The sequence below is a fragment of the Calidris pugnax genome, unplaced genomic scaffold, assembly GCF_001431845.1.
Source record: "Calidris pugnax isolate Ruff unplaced genomic scaffold, ASM143184v1 scaffold59, whole genome shotgun sequence".
Taxonomy (NCBI): Eukaryota; Metazoa; Chordata; class Aves; order Charadriiformes; family Scolopacidae; genus Calidris; species Calidris pugnax.
In genome coordinates this window covers 301,446-326,971 of record NW_015090773.1, presented here as the reverse complement: position 1 = coordinate 326,971, position 25,526 = coordinate 301,446, and the positions used below count along the sequence as shown (strand labels likewise).

Below are 25,526 nucleotides of genomic sequence, written 5' to 3'. Positions count from 1 at the left end.
TGATCTGGACAAGGGGATCGAATGCACCCTCAGCAAATTCTCAGACGACACCAAGCTGGGTGGCAGTGTCGACCTGCTGGAGGGTAGAGAGGCTTTGCAGAGGGATCTGGACAGGCTGGATGGATGGGCTGAGACCAACAGAATGAGGTTCAACAAGGCCAAGTGTCGGGTCCTGCACTTGGGTCACAACAACCCCATGCAGCGCTACAGGCTGGGGGCAGAGTGGCTGGAGAGCTGCCTGGCAGAGAAGGACCTGGGGGTCTTGGTCGACTGTCGGCTGAACATGAGCCAGCAGTGTGCCCAGGTGGCCAAGAAGGCCAACAGCATCCTGGCCTGTATCAGGAACAGGGTGGTGAGTAGGGCCCGAGAGGTGATTGTCCCCCTGTACTCGGCACTGGTGAGACCCCACCTCGAGTACTGTGTCCAGTTTTGGGCCCCTCACCACAAGAAAGACATTGAGGTGCTGGAGCGGGTCCAGAGAAGGGCAATGAAGCTGGTGAGGGGTCTGGAGAGTAAGTCTTATGAGGAGAGGCTGAGGGAGCTGGGGTTGCTCAGTCTGGGGAAGAGGAGACTAAGGGGAGACCTTATCGCTCTCTACAACTACCTGAAAGGAGGGTGTAGAGAGCCGGGGGTCGGTCTCTTTTCTCAAGTCACAGGTGACAGGACAAGGGGTAATGGGTTCAAGTTGCGCCAGGGTAGGTTTAGACTGGACATTAGGAAACAATTCTTCACAGAGAGAGTGGTAGGACATTGGAATAGGCTGCCCAGGGAGGTGGTTGAGTCACCATCCCTGGCTGTGTTTAAGAACCATTTAGATGTGGTATTGGGGGATATGGTGTAGGGGAGAACTTTAGAGTAGGGTGGATGGCTGGACTCGATGATCCCGAGGGTCTCTTCCAGCCTAGATAATTCTGTGATTCTGTGATTCTGAGTTACTGCAAAAGTAATCTACTTACAGGGCTCATAATTGATATAGAAAAGTAACATATTCATAAGCGTTCTAGATCGTGTGCTTCAGAGATGTTATAAACACCAGCATCTATTGAGTTAGACCTAATAAAAAATTTAGATTTTCATTATGTAGCCCACGTATGACAGACAGCTATATATTGATGCTGGCAATGAGAAGGCAGATATTAAAATGTATGTAATGTAATCTTCCCCTCATAAAAACCTAAGCAATAAAAAAAAAGGAGTTTCTGGCATTATGTACAGAGCAACACTTCCCATCCTTACCCCACCTTTTCCTCCCAAACTCCCTCATCCAGATTAGTCTGCAGCCCTAGCAACTCGTTTAAACTCAGCTGGCTGTCCACCATCATTATCTGTACCACATTCTGCCCTCGTGGATGACCTTAAACTGCAATCCTGGAAAATACCTTGCTCACCAACCCAAAGTGTCACTTGCTATAATTAGCATTCTGAGAGCTAGCAATATAGCCATTAAGGCAATGAGAAAGACACATGTCCTGCCTTAGTTTAGTGTATATCAAGTGATCAGTCAGATGACCATTAAAGCAGTGAAGCCTTTATTCAGACGGCCAACTTTCCTGCCTCAACCTATAACGTGTCTACGGGGTTTTCCTGAGAGAGATGGATAATGATGCTCTTTCATGTTACCTTCCTCATTATGAAATGTGGTGCTTCCAAATCTACCTTCTTATTCCCAGGACAGCCTGCAATGAGCAAAATATGACTGCAAATAGAAGAACAGTGTCAAAATCAGGCTGTCATCCAGCAGTGATAGCTTTTGCTGAGCACACACAACTTCACAGTAAGGACACTGCCTACTGCAATTTCTCCCCTCCCTGAGGACATGGGATAGCATGAGAATGTTTCATCCCCATTCCAAAGTTTCAATATTTTAATCTATTAAATCTTATCACCATCATCTTGTTCCAATTTGGATGATCAGCTAACTGATTTAATACACTGAAGAAATATTTAAACCTCTGGTGGAAAAACTTTATGTAAAACTACTGTTTAACATAAATTAAAGCGCTTGGTGCTAGAGCAATGCTGAGAATGACTAACACCAACAAATTTCATTCATGTAAATCCCCCCTCATCAAAACAAAGCCACCAGAATGCTGCCTAATTTCTAATTTCTGTTAAATGTATCAAAATTCATTAGGATTTCATGTATAGTGTCAAGCAGAATAGCAAATACTCCTTCTAATGATAACATTTATTTTCAAGATCATTTTGTGTACATAAAATAGTCTATTCTAACAAATAAACTCCCTCTAGTTAGAACTGAGAAAAAACCCAGTCTTAACTACTGACCAAATCAAAGCCATTCAGACGTTCTGAGGACTACGACCTCTACACAGCACAGAATGGATTCAGCAGCCGTATTTGTCCTCTCCCAAGACAAATGGCTATTGTATCTGTCTCCAGCTGTACAAGAAGGGATGTTTAGCTTCAGATGGCAGAGTGTTAAGAGCATTCCAATGCATGGGGTTTTGGGGTTTTCTTCTGAGAGATTTTAATAAAATTTACTTCTCAATGAGCTATAGATCTACACCTTTCTGATGGACTAACTAGTAACTGGAATCCGGAGCCAGGTATCACTCTTTTGGCAGAGAATGTACATATTCCTTCAAGAGAAAATCATAGGTAAAACACATAAAACTGGCCGTGCATCTAGCATGAATGACACAAATATTTTATTCCCAAAGGCAAAATATATCCCTTTTAGTGCTTTTGGAACACAAAATTAACAATTTTGTTAAATCTTGGACTGGACTCCACTGACAGAAGGTAATTATGCTAAAGAAATATTAATCTGATAGTCACTTTGATATTTAACTTGCTTTTAGTTGTGTTTGGTTTCAGTTTTAGAGGAGCCAGTGGCTATCCAGCTTACTGTCCAAACCATTACAGTCACTTTAAGGACAGTAACTGCAAATTAAAATGTGGAAAATCCATTACTAATTTAGCAGACAGCTGAAGAAAATTCACCCTGTTTGCACTGAGTTCAGTGTACCAACCAAACAAATAAGCTTCTTCCTAGGGTCACAGCGATGCAGAAGTGCCTCAGTTTCTCAGAAGAAAGAAACAAACTCACAAAATCGGAACTTTGTGATAGTGTTGTCTTCACTCTCCCTGATTGGAAAATGGGTGAGGTATTCTTTGCTTGTTTTATTTTCAATATATTACTTATACACTATACATCTTCATCCTGCCATCTTTATACCAACAAATAAATATGTTTTACAAATGTGGATCAGATAGTAGTTAATATTTTTCAGTAATTTTCACTGTGAGAGACACAAGTTTTGCAAGCTTATTTTAAAAGTGCATCTGTTAAAAACTTAATAATAACTATTTATTGCTACTTTTTAATAACAATAATACTACAGATCCTTAAGCAGTTATACGTAAAATAGTGACAGCAATGGATGCTGAAGTTACTCAGAGCCACTTCACAAGTGACAATTTGGGAAATGCCTGAATAGACACTCAAGAATTCCTGAGCTGTAATTCTGTTGAAAGAAAACTGGTGGGAACAGAGGTGAAGAATGTGAAACAAAGAGGAGAGGCTTTGTAGAAGTCACTTACATCTGAAATGAGAACATGCTTATTAAAATACAACTATTACACATTGAGTTGATATCTAGGGTGCTCTGCCTGCTCCCACTATGGGGAGTATTTTGAAACTATAACACGTCACTGTTAACATGGCATTTTCAGAACACTCTTAAATGATTAGTCTTGCCATAACATAAGGAAACAATATTGACAAAAAGCATCTACTGTAACAAACGACATTCTACAATTCTGACAATTTAATAATAAACACTACAACATCAACATGATCTCTACACTCAGTTTATCAGAGCAGCTATTTTTCTTTGTAGCAAATTGAGAAGTAATGCAAGGAGTAACCTCCACAAGCAACATAACCTTAAGAGTTGGTGTGTAATTTAACTGCTGATTTAAAGCTGTCACAAATAACTCCCCTAAACTGCTTATAAAATGGACAGTCATGGAAACGAAGAGGGAAAACAAAATGGTCAACAACCAGCAGCAGAAATGCCTTAAACATGTTGAAGATCTTCCAGCTTAAGTAAGAAGAATTTCATTCCAGGATATAAGAGCTGTCCCAGGCAATAAATCTTCTATAGAGAATAATCCTAATTGTCTCCTTAGAGTTAACCTATCTCACGTTCCTAAGCAATCCTACCCAATCAGAGGCTAATTTATTTTTTGCTAAAACTATGTTCAAGAAATTAAATTTCAAGCTGTCAGCACTGATAGCCATTTATTCCGCACCTACACTGAAGTCTGTGGGAGTGGAAGGTTAGAAAACTGGCTGAAATGAATAAAAGTCTGCCTCTCAAATCCACTTTTTCTGATTTCTAGGGGAAGAAAAAGGAGTTATATTACTGCAATTGTTCTGCCTGTTCCCCTTCTTTGATCTTGTCAACTCCCCAACAGTATTTTGCACTCTATTTTTTTTACAGCACAATAAAACTCAAATTGGGAAAAAAAAAAGAGCAATTTCCATTTGAATTTTACACAGCTATTTTATCTACCTTATCCTCAATCAATTTAACCTACAAACAAAATAAATGAAAGCTGATATCAATGCAAAATATCAACAATTACTCTTATAGACATTTTATGGTATTTCTCCACTGTGTTTTAGCAAACATTCCTGAACTTGTATCAAAACACTGAAATCAAATCACAATGCTGCAGTTAACAGTGTGGCACAGACCTCTCTGCAGAAGTCCTTCACATTAAAAGGCAAAGCATTCCTGACAATCTGTGATATAGAATACAAACCAGTCAACACTCAAAATACCAAGGACCTGGAATCTCCACTTCCTTAAATATTTAGGTCTGCTAGATCCAAAATGGAAGAGTCAAAAAAAAAGAGAAATAGAAAAACAGACAGAAAGAACTAAACAAACAGAACAACCTTACCTTTCACAAGCTCGGACAGTCCATGCAGCAATTATCCATAATGAGATACTAAAAACCAACAGTACAGTTCCTGGACATATTGTCATTAGAGTCTTCATAACAAAACGGGTATTGAAGTTTATCTTATTTAATGCTCCAATGCTTCTAGATGAGGCATCAGTGAAAAGTTTGCTATGCAAAAGCATAACTCTGGCAATAAGATATAGTCTTAAGAACATTGGTATAGATAAAATAATATCCACATCAGCTGTTGTTGTGGATGGAGCGTAAGAAAAGGCGAGCCGGGCTGTCCATGTGAATGTATAGTTCCCAGGTATGGGATGTATAGCACACACCAGTATTTCCAAGCAGATAAAGAAAATACGCTCATAAGTCATGGCTATTCTCCAGTCATCTGCTCCGTTGTCCACCATGAACAACTGAAATAATAAAATATAAGGTTAACTTTAGTACATCATTAACAAACCTTATTATAATTCCATTTTAAAATAGCATTGTTTTCAGAGCTGCCAATGACCACTAAAAAGAAAATTACATTACTACATCACTACAAAGTGAAATATAAATCTGGTTAAAACAAAAAAAACCTCACTTTTTTCATGCATTTTTTTAGAAGTGTATCTGAAACTGAATTTTCACATATTATTTAATAAGAATTACTTATATTTTCTGACCATTTCTGATAAAACAAAACTCGGGATCAATTAAGCCTTGTCCCTTCAAAATCAATTGCTTACTCCAAGTTCATAAAATTGAGAAAAATTTAAGAAAGTGTTTTCAGAATATGCATCTAAATTACAAATTGAAAATACTTCCTAAGATGCAATGTTAAGCCTGCTTTAGAGCATACCTGTGCTTCAGCTGGGGAGATATTATAGCTTCTGTAGAATTATCCAAGCTTTTTTCAAGCTTCAGGCACCAATACAGATCAATGTAGGACCCAAAACCACCTATGACACCGCACAAATACTCAAAAATATATCTCATGGTGAAAATTTGAAAAACCGAGGCCAGTAAATAGGAGAGTAGCCCGGGTGGTGTCTATTAATAGCTGAAAATTAAATGCACATGTTCATTCTCATACAATCAAGGCCTTCAGTTTGCCACCCAGGAACAAAGGTATTGAAATATTTCACACTGTTTAGTAAATGATGTTCCTGATGATTTCCTAAATAAATATTTAATCAAACAGTATTTGTCACTATTAGAGAGTGGCAGGATGCACGAGGTTGCAAATAGGCAATTTTTCAAAAAGGAACATAACCCATAATGAAAAAGAAGATACAACCTCAGTGACAAGAGAAGACCTTCTCATCACTTCAACTGTAGTTCAAATCTGAAAAAAGCTGTTCAGTAAATAGGTAAGAGGAAATAAAAATATTTCTGCAGGATTTTTAAAATTAGATTATTGAAAAATAACGGTTGAGAAGGAAAATTACACAAAGAATGTGCTCCTCACTGTAAGAAAAGCATTTTCAGCATGCTATGCACCATGTACACAGCCAAAACCCCAGTTACTCATCTGCATTGCTCGTCATCCCTTTCCATCTTTCAGGAGTTTAAAATACAAGCCTGATCTCTTCTTGTACATTGTTTAGAGATCGAAAGCACACTCTACATCCTCCTCCCAATACTTTGTTTGTCTTTCAGAAAAGTCCTCCAGTCATTTACTTAGAAAAGTGATAACCACAAATTAACCTCATTGTAGTTGAACTGATACTAAAAGAAATAAAGTTAACCATAGCAAGAAGCAGATTTCTGTATTTGTGGACCTGTTTTTCATCCCTTTATATTCTTTCCCTCCATCTTACTGTATTGTGTGTTGGTGACAAGGTTTTGGTCACTGGGGGGGCTGCAGGACCGGTGTCTCCATGAAGAGGTCAGGGGCTGCTCTACCATGGCCCACTGCAGGACATAACTGAGCTCATCCATGAAGCTGGTGGTCCTTCTGTGAAAGACTATTTAAGAAAGGGCAAAATGCTGTCCAGGCATTGAGGAGTGAAGGAAAAAAAAGGTGTGATAAACAACCCCAGAAATGCTAAGGTCAGAGAAGAAGGGGGAGGAAGTCCTCCAGGCACTGGAACAGAGACATTTCTGCAGCTCACAGAGAGGAACATGATGAAAGAGGTATTTCCCTGAAGCCCATGGAGAGGACCACGCTAGAGCAGATGCAACCCTACACTGCAAACCATGGAGGACCCCATGCCAGAGAAAAATGGGTATTTCCTGAGGGAACAGCCAATTGCAGAGAGCCCACACTGGAACACGTCCTCCTTACAAGAACTAATGCCCATTGAGGAAGACCCAGGCTGGAGCCTGAAGGGCTACAGACCATGGAGAAGACCCACACTGGAGCAGGGGAAAAGTGCGAGGAGGAAGGAGCAGCAGAGAGGAACTGTTGTGGACAGACTCCCATTCTCCATATCCCCATATCCCCTGCATCACTCATGGGTGAAAAGAGAGAGGAGATGGGAATGAAGGAGAGCTGTTGAGCGTGGGAAGTGGGGTGAAGTGGTTTAGTTTTTGTCTTTGTTTCTCATCACCCTACTCAACTTTTAAGTGGCAATAAACTAAATTTGTTTTCCCCAAGCTGAGCCTGTTTTGCCAGTGCCAGTAATTGGCAAGGGTTCTCTCCATCTTTATCTCAACTCATTAGCTTTTTTATCTTATTTTCTCTTCTTGTCCTGTTGAGGAGGGAGGGAGAGTGAGAGAGTGGCTGGGTGGGGGTCTCACAGCTGGCCAAGGTCAAGCTACCACACGTAGGTATAGTACCTGCCTCCGCTGCAGCACTATTAAAGACAAAGAAACACAGTGCTAAATTAAGCTCAAGAAACACCCAGTGAATTCTATTTATGTAACATAAGCGCATACAGTCTACTTCTACCTGTGGTCGTTTTGCAAACTTCTCATACCAGATATGCGAATGATACTGAAAGGCAAATTCATCTATGTATGTACATATGTACTGCCAAAAGAGTGCTGGTTTGCCTTTAGCAAATATACTATTTGGTATTAAGAGCCAAACTTTCAACATACAGTAACGTTCAAGTGTATATGGTTCTTGTGATTAGCCTGTAAATGCTGTCAGTCAGATCACAAATGTGCTAAATGAGTTATCATGAGGTTCAGGTATTTAGAATACACAGAATACAGATGTGTAGTAACCAGCTTGACTGAAAAGGCGACAGATAATATCAAATATCTCAAAAGCTGTGCAGGTTTCCAAAGGAAAGAATAAATTAACAACAGAGGTAAATATTTCTGTACTCAGGTACATATCAAATACATGTCAAACTGGCAGTATTTTAAAATTTCTTTTAAAGTTTCAAAATCTGCTGAAAAAGCACTGGTCTTTTGTCCTCCCTTTTTACCTACCATCTTCACAGATTTCAAAAATAATTCTATATGCAGAAAGGCAATTCAAGAAAAATGATACCTTAAGCACTGATTCAATTTAAATGATGAGAATAGAAGAATGCTGAGTTAAACTTAGGCATTAAAATTTGATATTACAATTTTCATAGAAGAAAAGGTTATTTAATCATTGAGTTTTTTAAAAGCTTTAAGATGTAATTACGGAATACATACTTGTTAACTTATTCACCTGTCAGCAGAAGAAATCCTAGCATGCTACAAAGAATGAAGTTTCTCAGTAGTGCTCAGTAGAACAGGTTATGTTTGCAAACACAGAAGATCCCTATCAACTTCCCTTGTCCTCAGCTGTGCTAATTTCTTCTAAGGAAAATAATATTTTAAAGTGATAATATCTTCAGCTACCGCATAATGAGATTTAGGAGGTGAAAACATGGAAAGTAGAAAACACCAGAAGCTACAAAGGACCACAGATCCAGTACAAGCATTTCCGTTTCATAAAAATATTAACATTTCAAAATCATATATATGAGGAACATTTCCTTACAATTCTGTGTTTCTAAATTCAAGCTATAATGGATATGAAACACTCTGGAACAAATATAAGCATCTAAAACAGGCTGTGAATAACAATTACATTGGGACATACTGAAATGACACAGAAATTAATACAGGATTTTATGCACATTTTATATACTTGCAATTATGCAAGTTTCACTTTTGATTTGAAGATACAGATGCATTTGTGCATGCCTGTGTGCTTGGCTAGGTACGTTTTTCTGTTTGGAAAGTGAGGAAGGTAAATGAATAAAGAAGAGAAAGAACAGCTGAACAGCACAATTTAAAGGGTAGGTATACACCCTCTCAGGTCCTTTCAGTCAATCCTATTATAGCAACCATGCATTAATTTCAAGACACTACTCCTCATTTGAACGGAGAATGATGCTAGCAATAAAAAGAAAATAATGAAAGAGTGAGCAAACTCTTCCTATAGAATTGAGTCCTGCGCTTGACAGAGAAGGTCAAACTCCAGTCAAGGTCAAAGATGTTATACCTGTTTATAGATTTCAAATTTCTTATAATTATTCAGTGTTGAACTCCAATGCAAGTACTTAATTGGTATTCTGCGAGGTTCTTCAAGTACAGAACTCTCATATACCTTTAGTAAGTCTCCACTCTATAGGAAAAATCTTCAAGTTATTTTAACCTAAAATTATGTAATGTCTTCCCAGCATGTTGTGTGTAAATGTAACACATAAATTAATCTTTAACTTCAAATAAACTTGGTATTTTTAATGCCACACTGAAAAAACGTGAAAATAAATATCATAACATAGATATTTATATAGGTAAGTGTATATCTACATAACACTTTGTTACATTTATGCAACAACAGATCAGGAAAAAAGCCACACATTCAAAGTAGACTGCACAAAATGACAACTTAGATCAGGGGGTTCCTGAAGCCACTTAAAACAAAAGGAGAGAAGTTAATTTTGTAAATCATTAGTATACCAAAACAGATTCAGAGCAGGCTATCAGAGGATGCTGGTGAATGCAAGGAGCAAGGAAACTAGCCATTTTCTAAAAATGTCTTTGCACTCCAAGTACTAGAACAGATCAGAAAACTGTATCACTACCTTGCTGTAATACAGTGGAGATATGTTAACACAGGAGCAAAAAGGAAGAAATAAACAGTGACAAAGTAGCACCAGCTGTGCCCCTGGAAGCATTCCTTTGCAGAAGGGGAATCAACTGTACTCCCAAACATACTGTTGCAATTGTTTAATTTAAAAATCCAAATTTAAAATAGTTAAATACTGGAGTGACTTAAACCTTATCAAAGAACTGCTGGGACTGTAGCAAAATACAGCCTCTGGAGCTGCTGATTTACCAAAATTTTTGACCAGACATTTTTCAATAGCTTGTAGTTCCCAAAACATTATACAAACAAAAAGGCCATTATGGTAGTCAGAGGGGAAGAAGATACTGATTGTTTTCTCACTACTCCAAAGACCCAAGTTATTGTCCCACAGCACCCTATTAAGTATAAATGATTTAAAACCATATGGTGGTGCGAGATAGACATCTCAAGCCTTTAACTCAGTTCCCCCTAATTAGGGGATGAAAAAGACCACCTTCTATCATCACAAGGCACATAAACAAATGGTCTGTAAGTTATCTAAAGGACCGTCCTTGACCTTGGAGAGCCTGCAGGAGTTCCTGAGGGCTGCTGTACACCTCAGCCTAAATACAGCGCCACAGAGCAGAGACATTAGTGGGTTTAGATCACACAGAAAGTCATGCGGCATCAAATACCTTCTGCGTGCAAAGCACAGAAGGCAAAGAACACATTTTTTCATAAAAGTATATGAGGGCTCGGCTATCTCATATTTTCCAGGATGCTACCCCCACCCAGAGCTAAAACCAAACTGTCTAATAGGTCATTAGAAATTGGTCCACAACTGCTTGTGGATATAGCTATCTACCAAACAAAACATGCTTAGTTCATTCAAATAGGGAAGATAGACTGCTCTATCACTTATACACGTATACATGCATATATCCCCTGCCCAGTTATAAAAATGTCAGTCTAAACAGAGGATTGTAAAAGTCTGCTACATAGCTTCAGCACAAAAAATATTATTTGCATAGTATATTTTTTTAAATTTGACATCCCTCTGCAAAATGAGTGTTTCATAGTTATTGGTATTTTTACATCAATGTGTATAAAGAAAACAACACTGTAATGTGTGCTCATGGCTAAGCAGGCTCAAGATACTTCTCTCAATTGCTGCTTAAACCTTAACATCTCAGGAAGGAATGCGTAAAAGAGGCTCAGTATAGTCTTTGTGAACCATATTTTCAGAAGTGCAGCATCAAAAACTTTGCATAAAAATACATCTGCATAATACATCTTAGTTACTTTGACAGGCAACATATAACCACAACCTTTTCAAAAAACAAACAAGTGTTAAACAACACTCTTACCAGGTTTCTTATGTCTTGTTTGCATGGCTTTTTTTAACGTCTATACCTCAGATCATTATAAAAAAACTACCCCAAATAATCCATGAGATTTTTTACAAATAAAGGACATTTACAATCACTAAAACTAACACAGGGTTAAATTCTGTCTAAGCACACAAAGTTAAATTCCGCCAAACCATATTTCCCTTCGTTTTAAAATTATATATTGAGAATACTCTTTTTAGCTTTCTCTTTCCAAAGATATTCAGAGGCATATTTTTAGATAGTACTGGCCCGACTTTCACCTCCATCATTCATCTCAAACTGTGAAATAGCTTAACCCTCCAACAGCCTACAATGCCAACAGACCACTATAGGACTCAGCAATTGCTGCGACATAAGTAATTTCTTTTCATATAGGTCTCTCCATATAGATATATATATATATATGTGCTCCAGGGATCCAAAGAACGTGAGATGCTCCTAAAAGTGGCATTCTTTCTACTCAGTGACTTTGCATCCAGCTAATTGTGTTAAGAATTAATATCCAAGGAGTATAGAGGAAAAAAAAGGACATTCCAAGATATCAAGATTTCTTTTCCAATGCTATGGAGAAGAAGAACCCCCTGAGAAAAATGTAATTACGCATTGAACTAAAAAATCATTACAAGCTTATAAAAATATAACAAAATCAAAAGAATTAATTAACTCATTAATAGAAAGGGCTGGTTTAAAAAAAAAAAAAGATTAATATCAAAACAAAAGATTTTTTCACTTTCATGATTAAAAAGATATTTCACAATAAAATCTCCTAATTTAATTTTGTTTGGACTTTTGGTGGAACAATCACAGCTGAGATTCCTCAGATGTGTAATCAACAGGGACATATTTAGTTATATGTATTTATGAACATTTGAACCAAATCTGAGGTCCAGAAATAAAAGTCCCCCACTCAGGGTTACTAAATTCATTTGAGATACTCGGTAAACCTATCAGTAAGTGACTGAATTAAACTGACTGAATCAGGAGTTTCTACAAACTCAGTAGAGTTTGAATAGAATACCATGACAGGTATTTCTTCATTTTAACAATATTCTTAATTAAACACCTATTTCATTATTCCAAAATATCAGATCCCATCCTCTCCAGCTGCCTAAAACAGAATGCAAATAAGCTCCTTAAGTTACTACATGCAGAAGGGTTCCATCCAGCATCAGCAGTTCCCAAAAGCTCTTGTGCCTGGGGTTGACAGTCAAAAATGTTCTCCAAATGGATACAGAAGGACCGTGACTTAATAAAGCTCTGAGTACTGCCAAAGTGCAAGATGAATAACAGAAAAGGAACAGTTGAGACAGATCTGCATAAACATGCAAAACAAGGAAATGGGACCAGTTCACTAAAACAGAATCTTGTTTAACACTATTTATTACTATGTTGTTTAAAAAGCAGGGAAGTAATAACAAAGAAAATAAAAATAATATGTGCATTATTACATAACAGATATATTTACTAAAGAAGACACTGGGTGACCCAGAGGAATCTGGAACAGCAGCTTCGGACAATTGACAGAGACGGAATGAAAAAGATAAGTAGCTTTCAATCACCGTTTTTCTCTCTCAAGAACTGAGCAAGGTTATTTGGATGTAGTCAGCCCTTAGGAAACATTTCATCACCTAACCTAACCTAATCTAACCTAACCTAGCATAACCTAGCCTAACCTAACCCAACCTATTCCAACCTAACCACAACCTTTTACTAACTTAGCTCCCATCAGCTGCCACTCGACACTAGCCCGTGCTTTTGCTGGACTGTGCTGGCTCACTCTCCCGGCTAAGAGAATGCAGCAGGACATGAGCTATACCAGCTTTATTACATCTAAAAGGGAAAGCTGCAAAGAAATAGTGAATTAATTGCTTAGGTTCCCTTTGCACTTCCACAAACGTAAATAAATGACCACACTGAACAAATTACCATGCTGATAAAATAATCCCAAAGCAAAACAAAACAAAAATATCTTTGAAAACTTTGTCTGGTCTTTTAAGTCTGCTACAATTGCTACACTGATCTTGGCAGTACGGGGATGGAAACACTGATTTCAAAGTTGGGGATGAATTTAGTTTTGCACTGAAGCAGAAGTTCCAAAACTTTGCATAAAAAAACCACAGCACATCTTCCTGCAAAATAACTGTGCTGTTTTATATAACTAATTTTTAGAATGATTTTTTTATGAAACCTAGTGGTCTTTTTTTATTTTTTCCCAATTTCAAGTACCTCAAGAACAAAGTAACTCTGATTCTACAACCTTCTTGCAGAAGAACAACTCACTGGGGAGAACTATCTACATTCAATATTTTTATGCTGTTAATTTTAAATTATTATTTTACAATTCTTCATTTAGGATTTGTTTTTCTTCATTCAGTACTAAAAATAATTTGTTCTACAGATCACTGCACAAAGAAATGCCATCTCCCAAAACGGCTGCCATCTGCCACTGTTCCCAGAGCGAGAGAAGCTTCGCTCTCTTCAGGGATGATCAGCTTCATTACTTAAGGGAAAACTGGAACCAATTAAAAAAAGGATGTATTTTCTGAAGAAATTGGCAATATTTTTGCAAGTGAATAGGGGAAACAGAAGTTAAAGAAAGAAACACCGAATCTGAAGCTAGATAAAATGAGCTTACTCATTCATTCTGCCAAAGGAGTACACCAGTGACTCTAAATTTAGGAACTTGTTTTTAAGGAACGACTGGTACCAACACATCATATACACAAGAATTTGTCTTCTCAGTTACTCCTTCAGTGTTTACTTACAACATGTATACATCAGGTATTTTGGAAAGTTTGCATGCTTGTTTTTATTTAACTAACAATGGGTGAATACACATTAGCACAACAGGAATTATAAAGTCCCTGTAGTGTTTTTACTGTCTCAGGAACACGGTTAAACTCAGAACTTCGATTAAGGATATGTTTAAAATAACTCCAAATACAGAAATCCAAAATCTAAGTGTTTACATGTTGTCCTAAAGCGTGACCTCTTACATAAGGAAAACTAAGAATCAGGCAGCAGGAAAAGCACAGTGGACTTAGTTGTGCTTGTATATTTAAAAATCCTAATAAACATAGTCACGCACTAATCCTAAGTGTGCAGAGGCATTCGGGCAAGAACTGCCTCTGTAATTTGCCCTGGCAAGTAAAACTGGGAGGAAGGGGCAAAAAAACAGCTATTCACTTACTACCTTTTCCTTCTGAAAGCTTAAAATAGGCTTCTGGCTAAACCGTATAGCAGATAAAGTCTTCAAGCTGCTCCAGAGATTAAGTTAAAATATCTTTAAGAAGGGCAATTTTAATATCAGGTTAAATAAACTTAGACACGAGTTTCTTTCGGTAAAATACTGTTTTACTTGATCACTACTAATTACGACTGCCGCTGCTTCCTCAGAAAAAGAATTGCAAAAAGCTCCCCCAAAACCCAAATCCCAGCACCTGTCAAACACCTCTTAGGTCTTGTTGCTGTCTTATTAATTATTTGAATGTTACAGCTGCATCAGATCTGTCTAGTTCAGAGCAGCACTCTCAGGTAAAACATACTCTGTCCTCAAAGCTACTGTTTTTTAAAGTCTGAAAATCAAATACATGAAACAAGTTTGCGCTGAGTGCTGCCAACCCCCTTATCTTCCATGTTTTAAACATAAAATTGCTATTCAACGTGTTTTGGAAAGTTTTATTTTCATAACCATTATGCTTAACGGGACTGTCCATGGCAGCAAAAAAGCCACGTCCAGCATTTAACACGCATACCAGCCACAACACATCTGCAAAAGTCACAGCTGAAACACAAGAACTATTAATTTTGGATGAGCTGACATCTCTGATCACAGGCTGGATATAAAAAACCTGTCCACCTTTTTTTATTTTCCTTCCAAGTGCCAAATGGTAGGGGAAAAGAATGGTGCCAGCTTACAGCCACACTGCTAAATTTCTCATCTGGCTCCGCTGCATCCCATTCTGATCCTGGGAGGTAGACAAATGTCTATTCATATACAGCTGCACCTAAAGGTGGAGAAAGAACATTTTCCCATCTGACAACCAAATCTGGAAAGCCGACTGGCCATGGCAGTCTGCTATCATTTTTTTTGTTTTTACACATTTTGCTATTAAACTAACTTAAACCTATACTGAAGCTGAACTGGGAATACGTCAGCCCTGGCACTGATCTATCCTACAGCAGAAACATTTAGTTATTCTAAACTATCCTACTGCAGAAATCACAACAAAATGCAAGTTATTGGCTTTTACCATGAAGCCCAAACCTGAAAGAGAAAAAAAGGAGGCGGTGGGCTTAGTGTGAAGCCACTTTACCCAGGACACCATTCAGATGAGGACTGTGTTCAGTAGTAGCTGTCACGGGGTACGTTTTCAGCTACACTGGAATTTGGGTGGATGAGAATTTCTCCTGATTCAGCCCATTCCCTACGCAGAGGCCAAGAACAATTCTTGGGCAGTATCCTACAAAGGAATCTACAATCAAAGGAACCCATTACATACCGTCTGGGTGTCGTAGCTGCATGGCCAAAACGAATTTTACAGCTACCGCAGAGAGCAGCTTTGTGGGCAGAGGAAAAGTGGGTAAAGAGCATCCTTAGCTTATTCATAAATCAATGCTGTTCAAGCATTTCTAAGCATTCTTGAAAAGATATTTTAATAATGACAAAGGTTCAAAGCCTTAGCATATAATGAGGATGCTCTAAATTGAAAGGCTGTAAAGATCCCACTAATTTAGACACTCACAAATGCAGATTCTCCTCTGAAGTCAAAACACACCTCAAATGTGTAAAAATGGTAACTGATGTTGTATCAGAAATGCAGAGAGAATACTTTTGAAAAAACTTCATTAAACCTAGGTGCTATCAGTGAATGCTGAGTGATCATTGTTCCTAGTTACATTTACTATGTGTTTCAGGTAGGAAGCAATTTATTTTGTGCTGTCTAGCCACACACATTCTTTCTTTCTCCAGTTTCCCAGCGTGAAATCAGAATTCTATCCATGTGAATCATGTGGACGCGATGGTACAGACTGAATCGGTTACTGTGCAATTTTTATTTTTAATTAAAGACATGCCTCATTCCCTGGCTGCAACAGATCTTATTCTTTAAGAGCATAGCAACCATCACAAAACAAGAAATACCATTCACCACCTGGGATGAATCTTTGTTTTGTTGAGAGACTGAAGATGAATCATTGCTTCATAATGCATTATTCTAGGGAAAGACACTACTGCCAGAGGTCAAGGGCAGGGCATGTGTGAGTGTCTGCATACAATTGTAGTAATGCCACAGAAGTTGCAGTGCTATGAAAGATGGAATAAACAATTGTAACAGCAATAAAATGCTTCATAAAGATTGCCAACACTATTTCATTCGGAAGTACTGTGGAGCACTGCATTCATTTTACATTGTGGTGTTTGGGACATCCGCTAAAGTAGGCAGATAATTCTTGAAAATTATAGACATAGCTGGATTGCAACAACAGTGTCTTATTTACATGACAAATGACTGATCTGAGCATAAGACTAAAAGATAGGCAAGGCTGAGCTTCAAATGTAGTTACAAAGCCTTCCCCAGATTGCTTGCACAGAACTTGAACTCTTGGTCTCAGTGTTCCCTTGCGTAAAAACATCATTTAAGTGACAGAAAAAAAACATAAGGATTCATCCAGGTAATTCCCTTTGACAGCGAAAACTACAATATAAACGCTTGTCATAGATGCGTTTCCTTATTTACAGGCTATCTTACACCTACCATCAAACCACAGAACTGAGGTATAACTGTTTATGGAAGACACACAGCTACACTCTAAAATACGGTAAGCAACAATATTTATTGCAGACTACAGGTAAGAAAGCTCAGGAAGCTCTTTACCCACAGATGACAATAAAATCTATGGATATGAGCCTATATATTTTTTATTTCAAATATGCTCTTTTACAAGCAAAAGCTCCTCCTTTGCCTCTGGTATCCTCTTCTGAATGCTCACATTCTGTATCAAGCTAGGTCCCTTCCCAAAGACGCATCTTTACCAGCAGCAGTGGTTTTGCAAGACAAATTATACTTAAGAGTTATACCTCTATGGCCTTTTAACTCGCTATTTATGACCCTGATGGCTCCTGCAGCCTTCAGTAACTTTGTAATATATATTCAATTAGAATTTGATAAACAATTCTGTTGGTCAGTCATATAACACAGAACCCAGCTCTCCCCTATTTAACAGGATAGCTCTGCAGTAGTAATATACTTAAAAGTTTAGAAGGTGCCACTTTGACAGCATGGATTTTTAATAAATGTGTGTCTTTACAAAAAAAAAACAAACACCAAAACAACCCACAGCAAATTACTCTTAAAAACACTATGAGTAGCAATTTTAAAACATAAAGATATATAAGGCCTAACCTTTGGTTTTCCTATATATGGATTTCACAGAGGCATTTCCATCTGTCGTGAAAAGGTTTAGTATTTCCTTAAAAGACATTTAATTCTGAAAGGTCAAAATGAATGAGATAAGGCAGCACCTGACTGAGTTCAGATACACTACTTTAAAGAATAAAATGTTCATCTTTTACCACTCCCTTTACACAAAAATTCTTTCTGTTAAACATGCTCTCAAGACAATTCACATTTTTCAATGTAATATAGTTTATGTTATTAAAAAAAAAAAAAAAAGAATGAAAAAAGTTATATTAAATTATAAATTTTTTTGTGTTGTTCTGGTGTGTAACTTTTTTCCACAGAACAAAGCTGTGGAAACTTCATCACAAAATTACTTGTTTTTCTGTGTACTTTCCAGTTTATTTTCAGTTAATAGAAGAAATTTTGTACAATGACCAATATCTCCAGCTTACCCGAAAGCTAATTACAGGATCAATTGCAGGCTCTTCTCTTAGGGTTAATTTACGTCTTAAAAGGAGCTTCATAGGCTCAGAGCAGTAATTCATCCTCTAGTAAGGGAGTGTGACAACAACTTTCATCATCAAAATCAAGAGTGAAAACAGCTGATTGAAGTTGCATAGAAGCTTCCACACATCTTTTTAATTCTCCCAAGTCATAAGCAGCAGCCACTTCTGTTCTGATCTTTGCTCAAAACGGACCATAAATACATTTCGGATCAAATTCAAAGCACAGATTACTACATTTAGTAGATCACATACAAACCAGAACCAGAATCACAAGAGCATTAATCTACACTTGTCAGTCTTGGCACACTTTGATTTAAAACTCAGGCAAACCAGAGCTGCAGTGAAGTACCTGACAGAATTTTCTGACTTGAAGTCCCCACAGTTGAAGGATCTGCATGTACAATACTTTCACATTGAGAAGTGCATGCAGAATGCCTCTAAAATCATAGGCAACAGTATCTCAGTTGATCTCAGCTAAGTTACACAATTTACTCAAATCAAGAATCTGATCTCTGGTTACAAATGCTCCCCTCCAACAGGGGCAATAACAAACCTTCTCACACTTCATTATGCATTACTACGCCTTGATAAACTTCTAACAGCCACATTAAAAAATGCTCAGAACGGTGAATATGAATAGATAATTCTAGATATCGCCGGGCCAACTGTTCAGTGTCCTGACCATCGGGTACAATCTCCTCCTACGTCCTAATGGAGCCTGTCAGAAATAGAGGCACCTTCTACGTGTAACGTTAATGCAAAAGGCCTCAGATCCTTTTGGATGCTGACAAACATTCAAGGATTTTCTAGCCTGCCTTCCATGCCATGTGCATTACAGTGTTGTTTTTCAGAGACAGGGCATCTGTAACTTTCCCTAAGTCAATAGGTTCTGTAGATATAATCAATCACAAGTTTACTGAATGGAACTAAGTATTTTCACAAAAATACTCTAAAGTGTTAATTTGACAGGTATGGTGTCCTCGGATTCCTACATGATTTTCTCCTATTCAATACACACATGGGATGCTCTGTTTAATACACATATGGAATTCTTTGTTTAATACGTATAAGGAATGTGCATTAAATGTGATTGGTAGAAGGGAATTTTTGAGCCTGTACATGAAGTTACTGTATCCTGGATCAAAACTGCTACACAATGAGTTTTGTTGTTGCCTGATCCAAGGCCTATTAAAATAAATAGCAATAAATAAATAAATCAGTACTTCTCAAAGTATAGGATTCCAATAAGAATAAAGTTATCACTCAAAGTTTATTTCTTGATTCTCGCCCGTTATTCAACCGACTTGCTCTCTGTGCTCTTAATCTAATGAATACCCATTACTTCTTATGACAGAAAACTATAAGGGAGTTTAACTTCAAATCTGTTCATGACAACAGAATTTTTACTCCAGAACTTTCCACTGATGCCAGTGAGATAAGGAAACTCCCGAAAGTAGTGTTTACTACTTTCATAAATTATGGAATTTATTTGCACAATAAACCGGTCAAGATATGTATTTGTTAGCATTCTTTGCTGTTTCTTGATACTGCCCATACCATTTCTTACAGTTTTTAGGAAGAGGGGAAACAAAAAAAAGATTCCTGATTCTTCAGCAAGATATTTCAGCTCTCGGCTGTCGTAACTTTCCATACAGTTAATGAAGACTGAAAGCATTTCTCTCCAAAACCATCGGTAGCACACTATACTCCCTCCACTTCAGAACTATCTAGGAACTGAAGATGCTTTTCCCCTGGAGCCCTGGGACGCTCTGCTTTGAAAGAAATGGCTTAACCTTAACCATGGAGTTTGCAAGACTTTCGACTGGTGTTCTACATAAGTATGAACTAGTAACACATTTTAGAAGTGCTTAGAAATCTCAACTAACATACCAAAAGAATTAAAATTTCTATTCACTTTTACCAAATTCCAACAATTTTTGTGTTTCCGCATGAGTGAGAGCATCTGTATTGGGGAGAAGGCAATGAGGTTCAGATTCTGTCCAGGAGAGCACAGGTTAGCATTACTCAGGTTACTATTATTCAGGAGAGACAGAAAGGTCTCTTTTTCAGTAAGAGTAGAAAAACTGCCACTTTACCATGTGATCTGCCACTCAAAACTTTCTTAAATTCCACTTTATTTGGTGATCTAACAGCAAATTCCACTAGAGAAATGTGGAATGGAACAGTAAGTTGTCTCGGAACTACAATTTTAACCATGTTCCATGCTGCTGCTTTAATTATGTAAAATAGTATTAAGTAACAAACTGTTTATGCATGAAGTGGATAATTCATACATGAAAAATTATTATGATAATTGGATCATTCTAGCTTCTTAGCTCTTCCCTCCTTCACCTCTTCAAACTCTCAGCTGGAGTAATAGACAGAGAAATAGCTGTTCTAGGCTGGGGTAACGATGAATTACATTTTCCCCATTGATCTTCCACACACGGGGCACTTGCTCTGAAGAACTGAGTCAACAAACACACGAGCTTGGAGAGACAGCAATGCATATTTCATTATCTCCCAAGTGTGATGGTCTTAACAGCATGATAGGCATGACAACAATGGACCAGAAAGAGAACACACACACACTTGGGGTTGTCACTATCCTCAACTCCAACATCATTACTGTTGCTTATTAGGGTTTTTTTCTAGAAGGGGGAGGGAAGTGAAAGAAACTTGCTTGCAATTTGTATCATCTTTTCTAGAAATGACAATGTAAACTATGAATTATCATTTAAATTCAGGGGTTTCATCTGACTTTTATTACAATCCTAACACTAACTCACATTTATTAAATTTAATAACGACTTACACTTTGTTCTTAGAGTTATACAGGAGAAGGAAAACACTGTGATCACCGAAAACCTATTTGATGAACATATTCTAACATTTCCAGTACTTCACAAGATTACGTAGCACCCCTACAGTTATTCCTGCCTAAATCCTAACCGCGTAAATCTCCCTTCTGGAGACTTTGGTCTGTCAGAGGCCGAGCTCTGGGCAAGTTCCAGGCATTCAAAAACAAAGCCGCCGTGGTCTCTTAAGAGGGTCTGACACATCCACCGGGGTGCGGATGCGCCGGCGGGCGGCGGGGGAGCCGGCGGACGGGAGCGGGCGCGGGTCCGCCCGCACCCCGCGCGCCGTGCGGAGCTGTCTGCGGTGCTGAAAAGGCGGCGGCGGCGGAGGAGGAAAACGCCCCACCCCCGAGGCGAGGGGCTGAAGGTGCCCCAGCTCCTCCACCGCACGCCAACCCCAGTGTGACCCGGGGAAGGGACGACAAAGAAAAGTCATTTGCCTCACGCCGATAGAGCGCACTTGGCTCTCGGGAAGAATCCCTACAAGTCTTTATAAACTTCCCTTCCAGCTCCCTTAAAATGTTCAGCAGGTCTGGGACGGGCAAACCCTAGAGCTCGGTTTGACCTATTGGCTGACTGTTTTCAAAACAAAATAGATGGGCAAGGTCATTTTCATGGAAAGACTGGAGTCACCTGCTATGCTCCTATGCACTGCCCCATAGACTTGCTTGCGGTACGGCTGTTCGGACTTCCAACCAATAAATCAAGGTCAAAGACTACTGAAAAGAATGAACAAGCCGATTTCCATTTGCAGGCTCTCAGGTCACCCAGAGCTTCCAAATATTGATTCTGCGATCAGTAACAATTACAAAGCTGTCATCTTTTTATTTCCCAACGTGTTTTGTCTCATGCTTTGTAGAAAAATCTACTCATGTTTAGGGTGGTTTGCTTCCACCAGAGCATGAAACACACCACACCGCAAGCAGAATGCATTGACCTTCTTCTGTTCTATAGAACAATTTTTCTTCTGTCAATGAATTCCTGCTTATTTACACTGTATCCATTGTTATAGTCTAAGTACACTTCAGAGAAGGATTAGAAAGGAACACTCAAACTTGAACAGGATTGACAAATAGCTGGTGCAAACAGTCCTCCAGGACACAACCAACCATCTGTGGGCATGATTCTACAGACGTGATTCATTCTACTGAACAGAGCAGGCTATCTGCCGGAATTAAAGGCATGTGCCTTCAAAATACAGTCAGCTTTAAAGATTATTTTAAAACCAGCATTTTCTTTAGCCTGAAGAATATACCTTACGTTCCTAAGCGCAAGTATTTTAAAGGTACTGCTTGTTTTCAGATGTCAAGCGTAACATAAATTTGCAACCACAGGCAAATGCAAATTTTGCTCTGCATGTTCTTCATTTTAGTTTTTAATACTCAAGTGTGCGTACAAAACAAGACTGTGCCTAAATTAAAAAGCTAGCAGGCATTTAACAGCTAAGAGTGGTACTATGCCCTCTCCTTCTAACAGGCTCCTTCAAAAAGATAACTTCCCTTTTATTTTCAACACGAATATCAGAGCTCCTTGAAGCTGCAGCTCACTCCAGGCCCTGTCATGACTGTTGCAGTTTTCGGTGTCCCTCAGACTAAAACATAGGGTATTGCTGTTTTACAGGCAGGTATATTTGTGTTACGTACTGTCAGGCAGCACTGAAAACTACACTAACCTTGATTAAGTCACATGATTGCATAACTCCTTCCACATAATTGCATACATGAGGAAGTTCTTTAAAACGATCAATAAAAAAACCCAAAACTAAAACAGAATTACAACTTTAGTTTTTTAAGATTGTTTTTTTCTGATCAGTAACACACTCCTAAGGGAATGAAAATTTTTAACTATCTACTTGGAAAAAACCACAACCAAATCTCGGGAGTAACTACTTAGTATAAGCTGATGCACACAGGAACCTATAACTCTTTGGCTATCTTGCATAACATTTTCCATTTAAAGTTTCTGGAAAATGCATACAGTAATTCAAATGTTTAGAGAGGTTTTTTTTCAGCTTTGCTCTTCATGCCTCAAGCACCACTTGTGGGAAGATAGACCAGAGAAGAGGGCTCCCACGTTGCAGCAGCACCATTTATTTATTTTTATACAGATAAAGAAACCTCTTCATCAGTACTCCAGTAGTTTTTAGAGATGCTCTTTCACTAGAACATTTGTTTATTGAGTACAGTATCATTAAACAGCCTGCAGTATCTTTGATATTAATGTAGAAAAATTGGGTTCTGAGCCAGGAATAGAAGTTTTGCATGTGCAAGGACTGCTCAGCAGGATCCAATTTGGCAAAGAGTCTTCAGTAACATAATACTTCTCTAACATTACCCTAAGTAGGAGACTATGGTACCATTTCACATTGAAACTACAGCATTCATTTGCACTGAAGCAGGACACTATACAATTCTTTTTTTCTTTTTTACTCATTGGTACCTGTGGAAAAGTCGTGTTTGTCCTTGAAAGCTGTCATCTCAGCTTTTAGCTCAAGGTATCTTTAACTAATCTGAAAAAGCAAAAGCACCTATATATCTGTGCGTAAGGCATTTTTCCCTTCAAAAGTTTGTGATAGATCTGTCGTGTGTTTCAGTTGAACTGAAATGCCAAATTGTAGTTTCTCGGCCAAAAAAATTACAACTGAAACTAGAACTAAATCCCTCAGACAGAACCCACGACAGTATTTGTGAGACTTATTCTACAGCTTTATCGGTATGTTCCTCCTACCTTTAGCCCTACCTTTCTCGACAGTTTTGGTCTGTCACATTCCTAATGGCTGTGCAGCACTAAATGAAACAAGTCAAACATAAGTTTTTCCCCTCCTCTTAAGCATTCTCCTAGACTAAGCTCATACCTGAGACAGCGAAGATTACATGCCTCGCACAGTGAAGACAATTAACCTTGCCGTCAAGATGAAACGCACAGCATGAGACATAGTCATTGGGAAATAAAAAGACTGTTGCTGCACATCTGCTACAGAAGACGGCAGGCATGTCACCGTGAAAAGCGTGTTTTAACCTCGGGGCTAAGCGATCCTATAGAACAACCGCAGGCGACAGTCCCTAGCGGGGAGAGCTTCCTGGCGCGTACGCACCCGCTGTGTTTCTCTCCAGGGCTGAGGTCCATTCACCAACTTGGGCAGGTGTGCAGAGATCCCTTCTGCCTTTTCCATCCCTTCTGGGAAGCTCCGAGTACTTACCACCCCTGTGCCCTTAGACAAACCGCCTGGCACCCTGAGCCACGCCAGCAACGCTTGCTCACCACGGAAGGAAACGTTTTACCTGGATTTCCCTTGCGTGGTACACGATGATGAGCCCGAGCAGGATGATGGTGGAGAGGCTAATAAGGCATTTCAGAGCAAGGGAATACAGCGACTCCTGCAAGAGAAAAGACACCACCGTCCCTCCGAGACCTCTCGCACACAGGGTCCCCGCCGCTCCCGTCCCACCGCCACCCCCGTCGCGGTCGCGGTCCCGGTCCCGGTCCCGTGGAGGGCTGCCTCGCCTCACGCTGCCGGCGGCAACCCGCCACAGGTCGGGACGGGCGGAACGGGGGAGGAGAAGCCCGGTCGCTCTGGGGTCTCCGAGGGGCCGGGGACCGCCGGACGGGCTGCCGGGCGGGGGCGTGAGGCGGCGGGTACCTTGGTGTAGGCGCCCCAAGACAGCTCGGTCTCGATGACCATGACGACGATGCCGAACATGCCGAAGATGAGCGCGTAGTCGCTGAGGCGCTTGCGCTTCTCGAAGAGCGCCCGGCGGTGCCCCAGCTTGTAGCCGATGTTCTGGTTCTTCTTCTTGCTGGACTTGCCCCCGCCGTTGTTGGAGCCGCCCGGGCCGGGGCCGGGGCCGGCGGGGCCGTAGAGCGCCAGGTTGTTGGAGTTGTTGTGCTCGGGCTTGGAGACCACGATCTCCGGAGCGGCGGGGGTGCCGGTGCCGGTGCCGGTGCCGGCGGCGGCGGCGGCGGGGCTGGCGAGCGGCGGCTGGAGCGGCTGCGACTCGGAGTCCAGCTCGTGTAGGTTCCTGCGGGACGAGCTCAGGTTGCTGAGCGGCCGCATGACGCCGCCGTTGTACCTGCAGCTGCTCATGGCTATTTCGGTGAAGGGGTTGCTCTCCCGGCGCTGCTGCTGCTGCTGCTGCTGGTGGTGGTGGTGATGGTGGTGGTGGTGGTGGGTGCTGCCGCTGCTGACACTGCTGCTGGGGCTGGCTGCCTGCTGCTGCTGCAGGCTATGGCACTGGTGGTACTGGGTGTACTGGTGAGGCTGCCTGGACGCGCCGGCATGGCTGGAGGGGGTGAGCTCGCTGACGTTCAGCTGGCTGCCCTGCCGGGAGGAGGCGGCGGAGGAGAGCGGCGAGGAGTGAGTCCGGAAGGCGCCGGAGAGGGGCGAGGAGGCGCGGAGCAGCAGGGGCAGGTTATCCCCCGCCGTTGCCGCAGCAGCCCCC

At 39.9% G+C, this 25,526-nt stretch overlaps 1 protein-coding gene across 2 annotated transcripts in view; it reads right to left on the bottom strand.

Moving 5' to 3' along the window:
* KCNN2 (potassium channel, calcium activated intermediate/small conductance subfamily N alpha, member 2) overlaps positions 1-25,526 on the bottom strand; it is an 89,930-nt gene that overhangs the window by 53,940 nt on the left and 10,464 nt on the right. The window contains exons 2-4 of one of the 2 annotated variants that reach the window (XM_014942629.1): positions 24,728-25,349; positions 24,369-24,464; positions 4,936-5,354 (exon numbers count right to left, since the gene is read on the bottom strand). In XM_014942629.1, coding sequence (XP_014798115.1) covers positions 4,936-5,354; positions 24,369-24,464; positions 24,728-25,349 — 1,137 coding nt within the window. Of the gene's footprint in view, positions 1-4,935; positions 5,355-24,368; positions 24,465-24,727; positions 25,510-25,526 lie in introns of those variants that run through there. The other variant, XM_014942618.1, reaches the window with a different exon arrangement.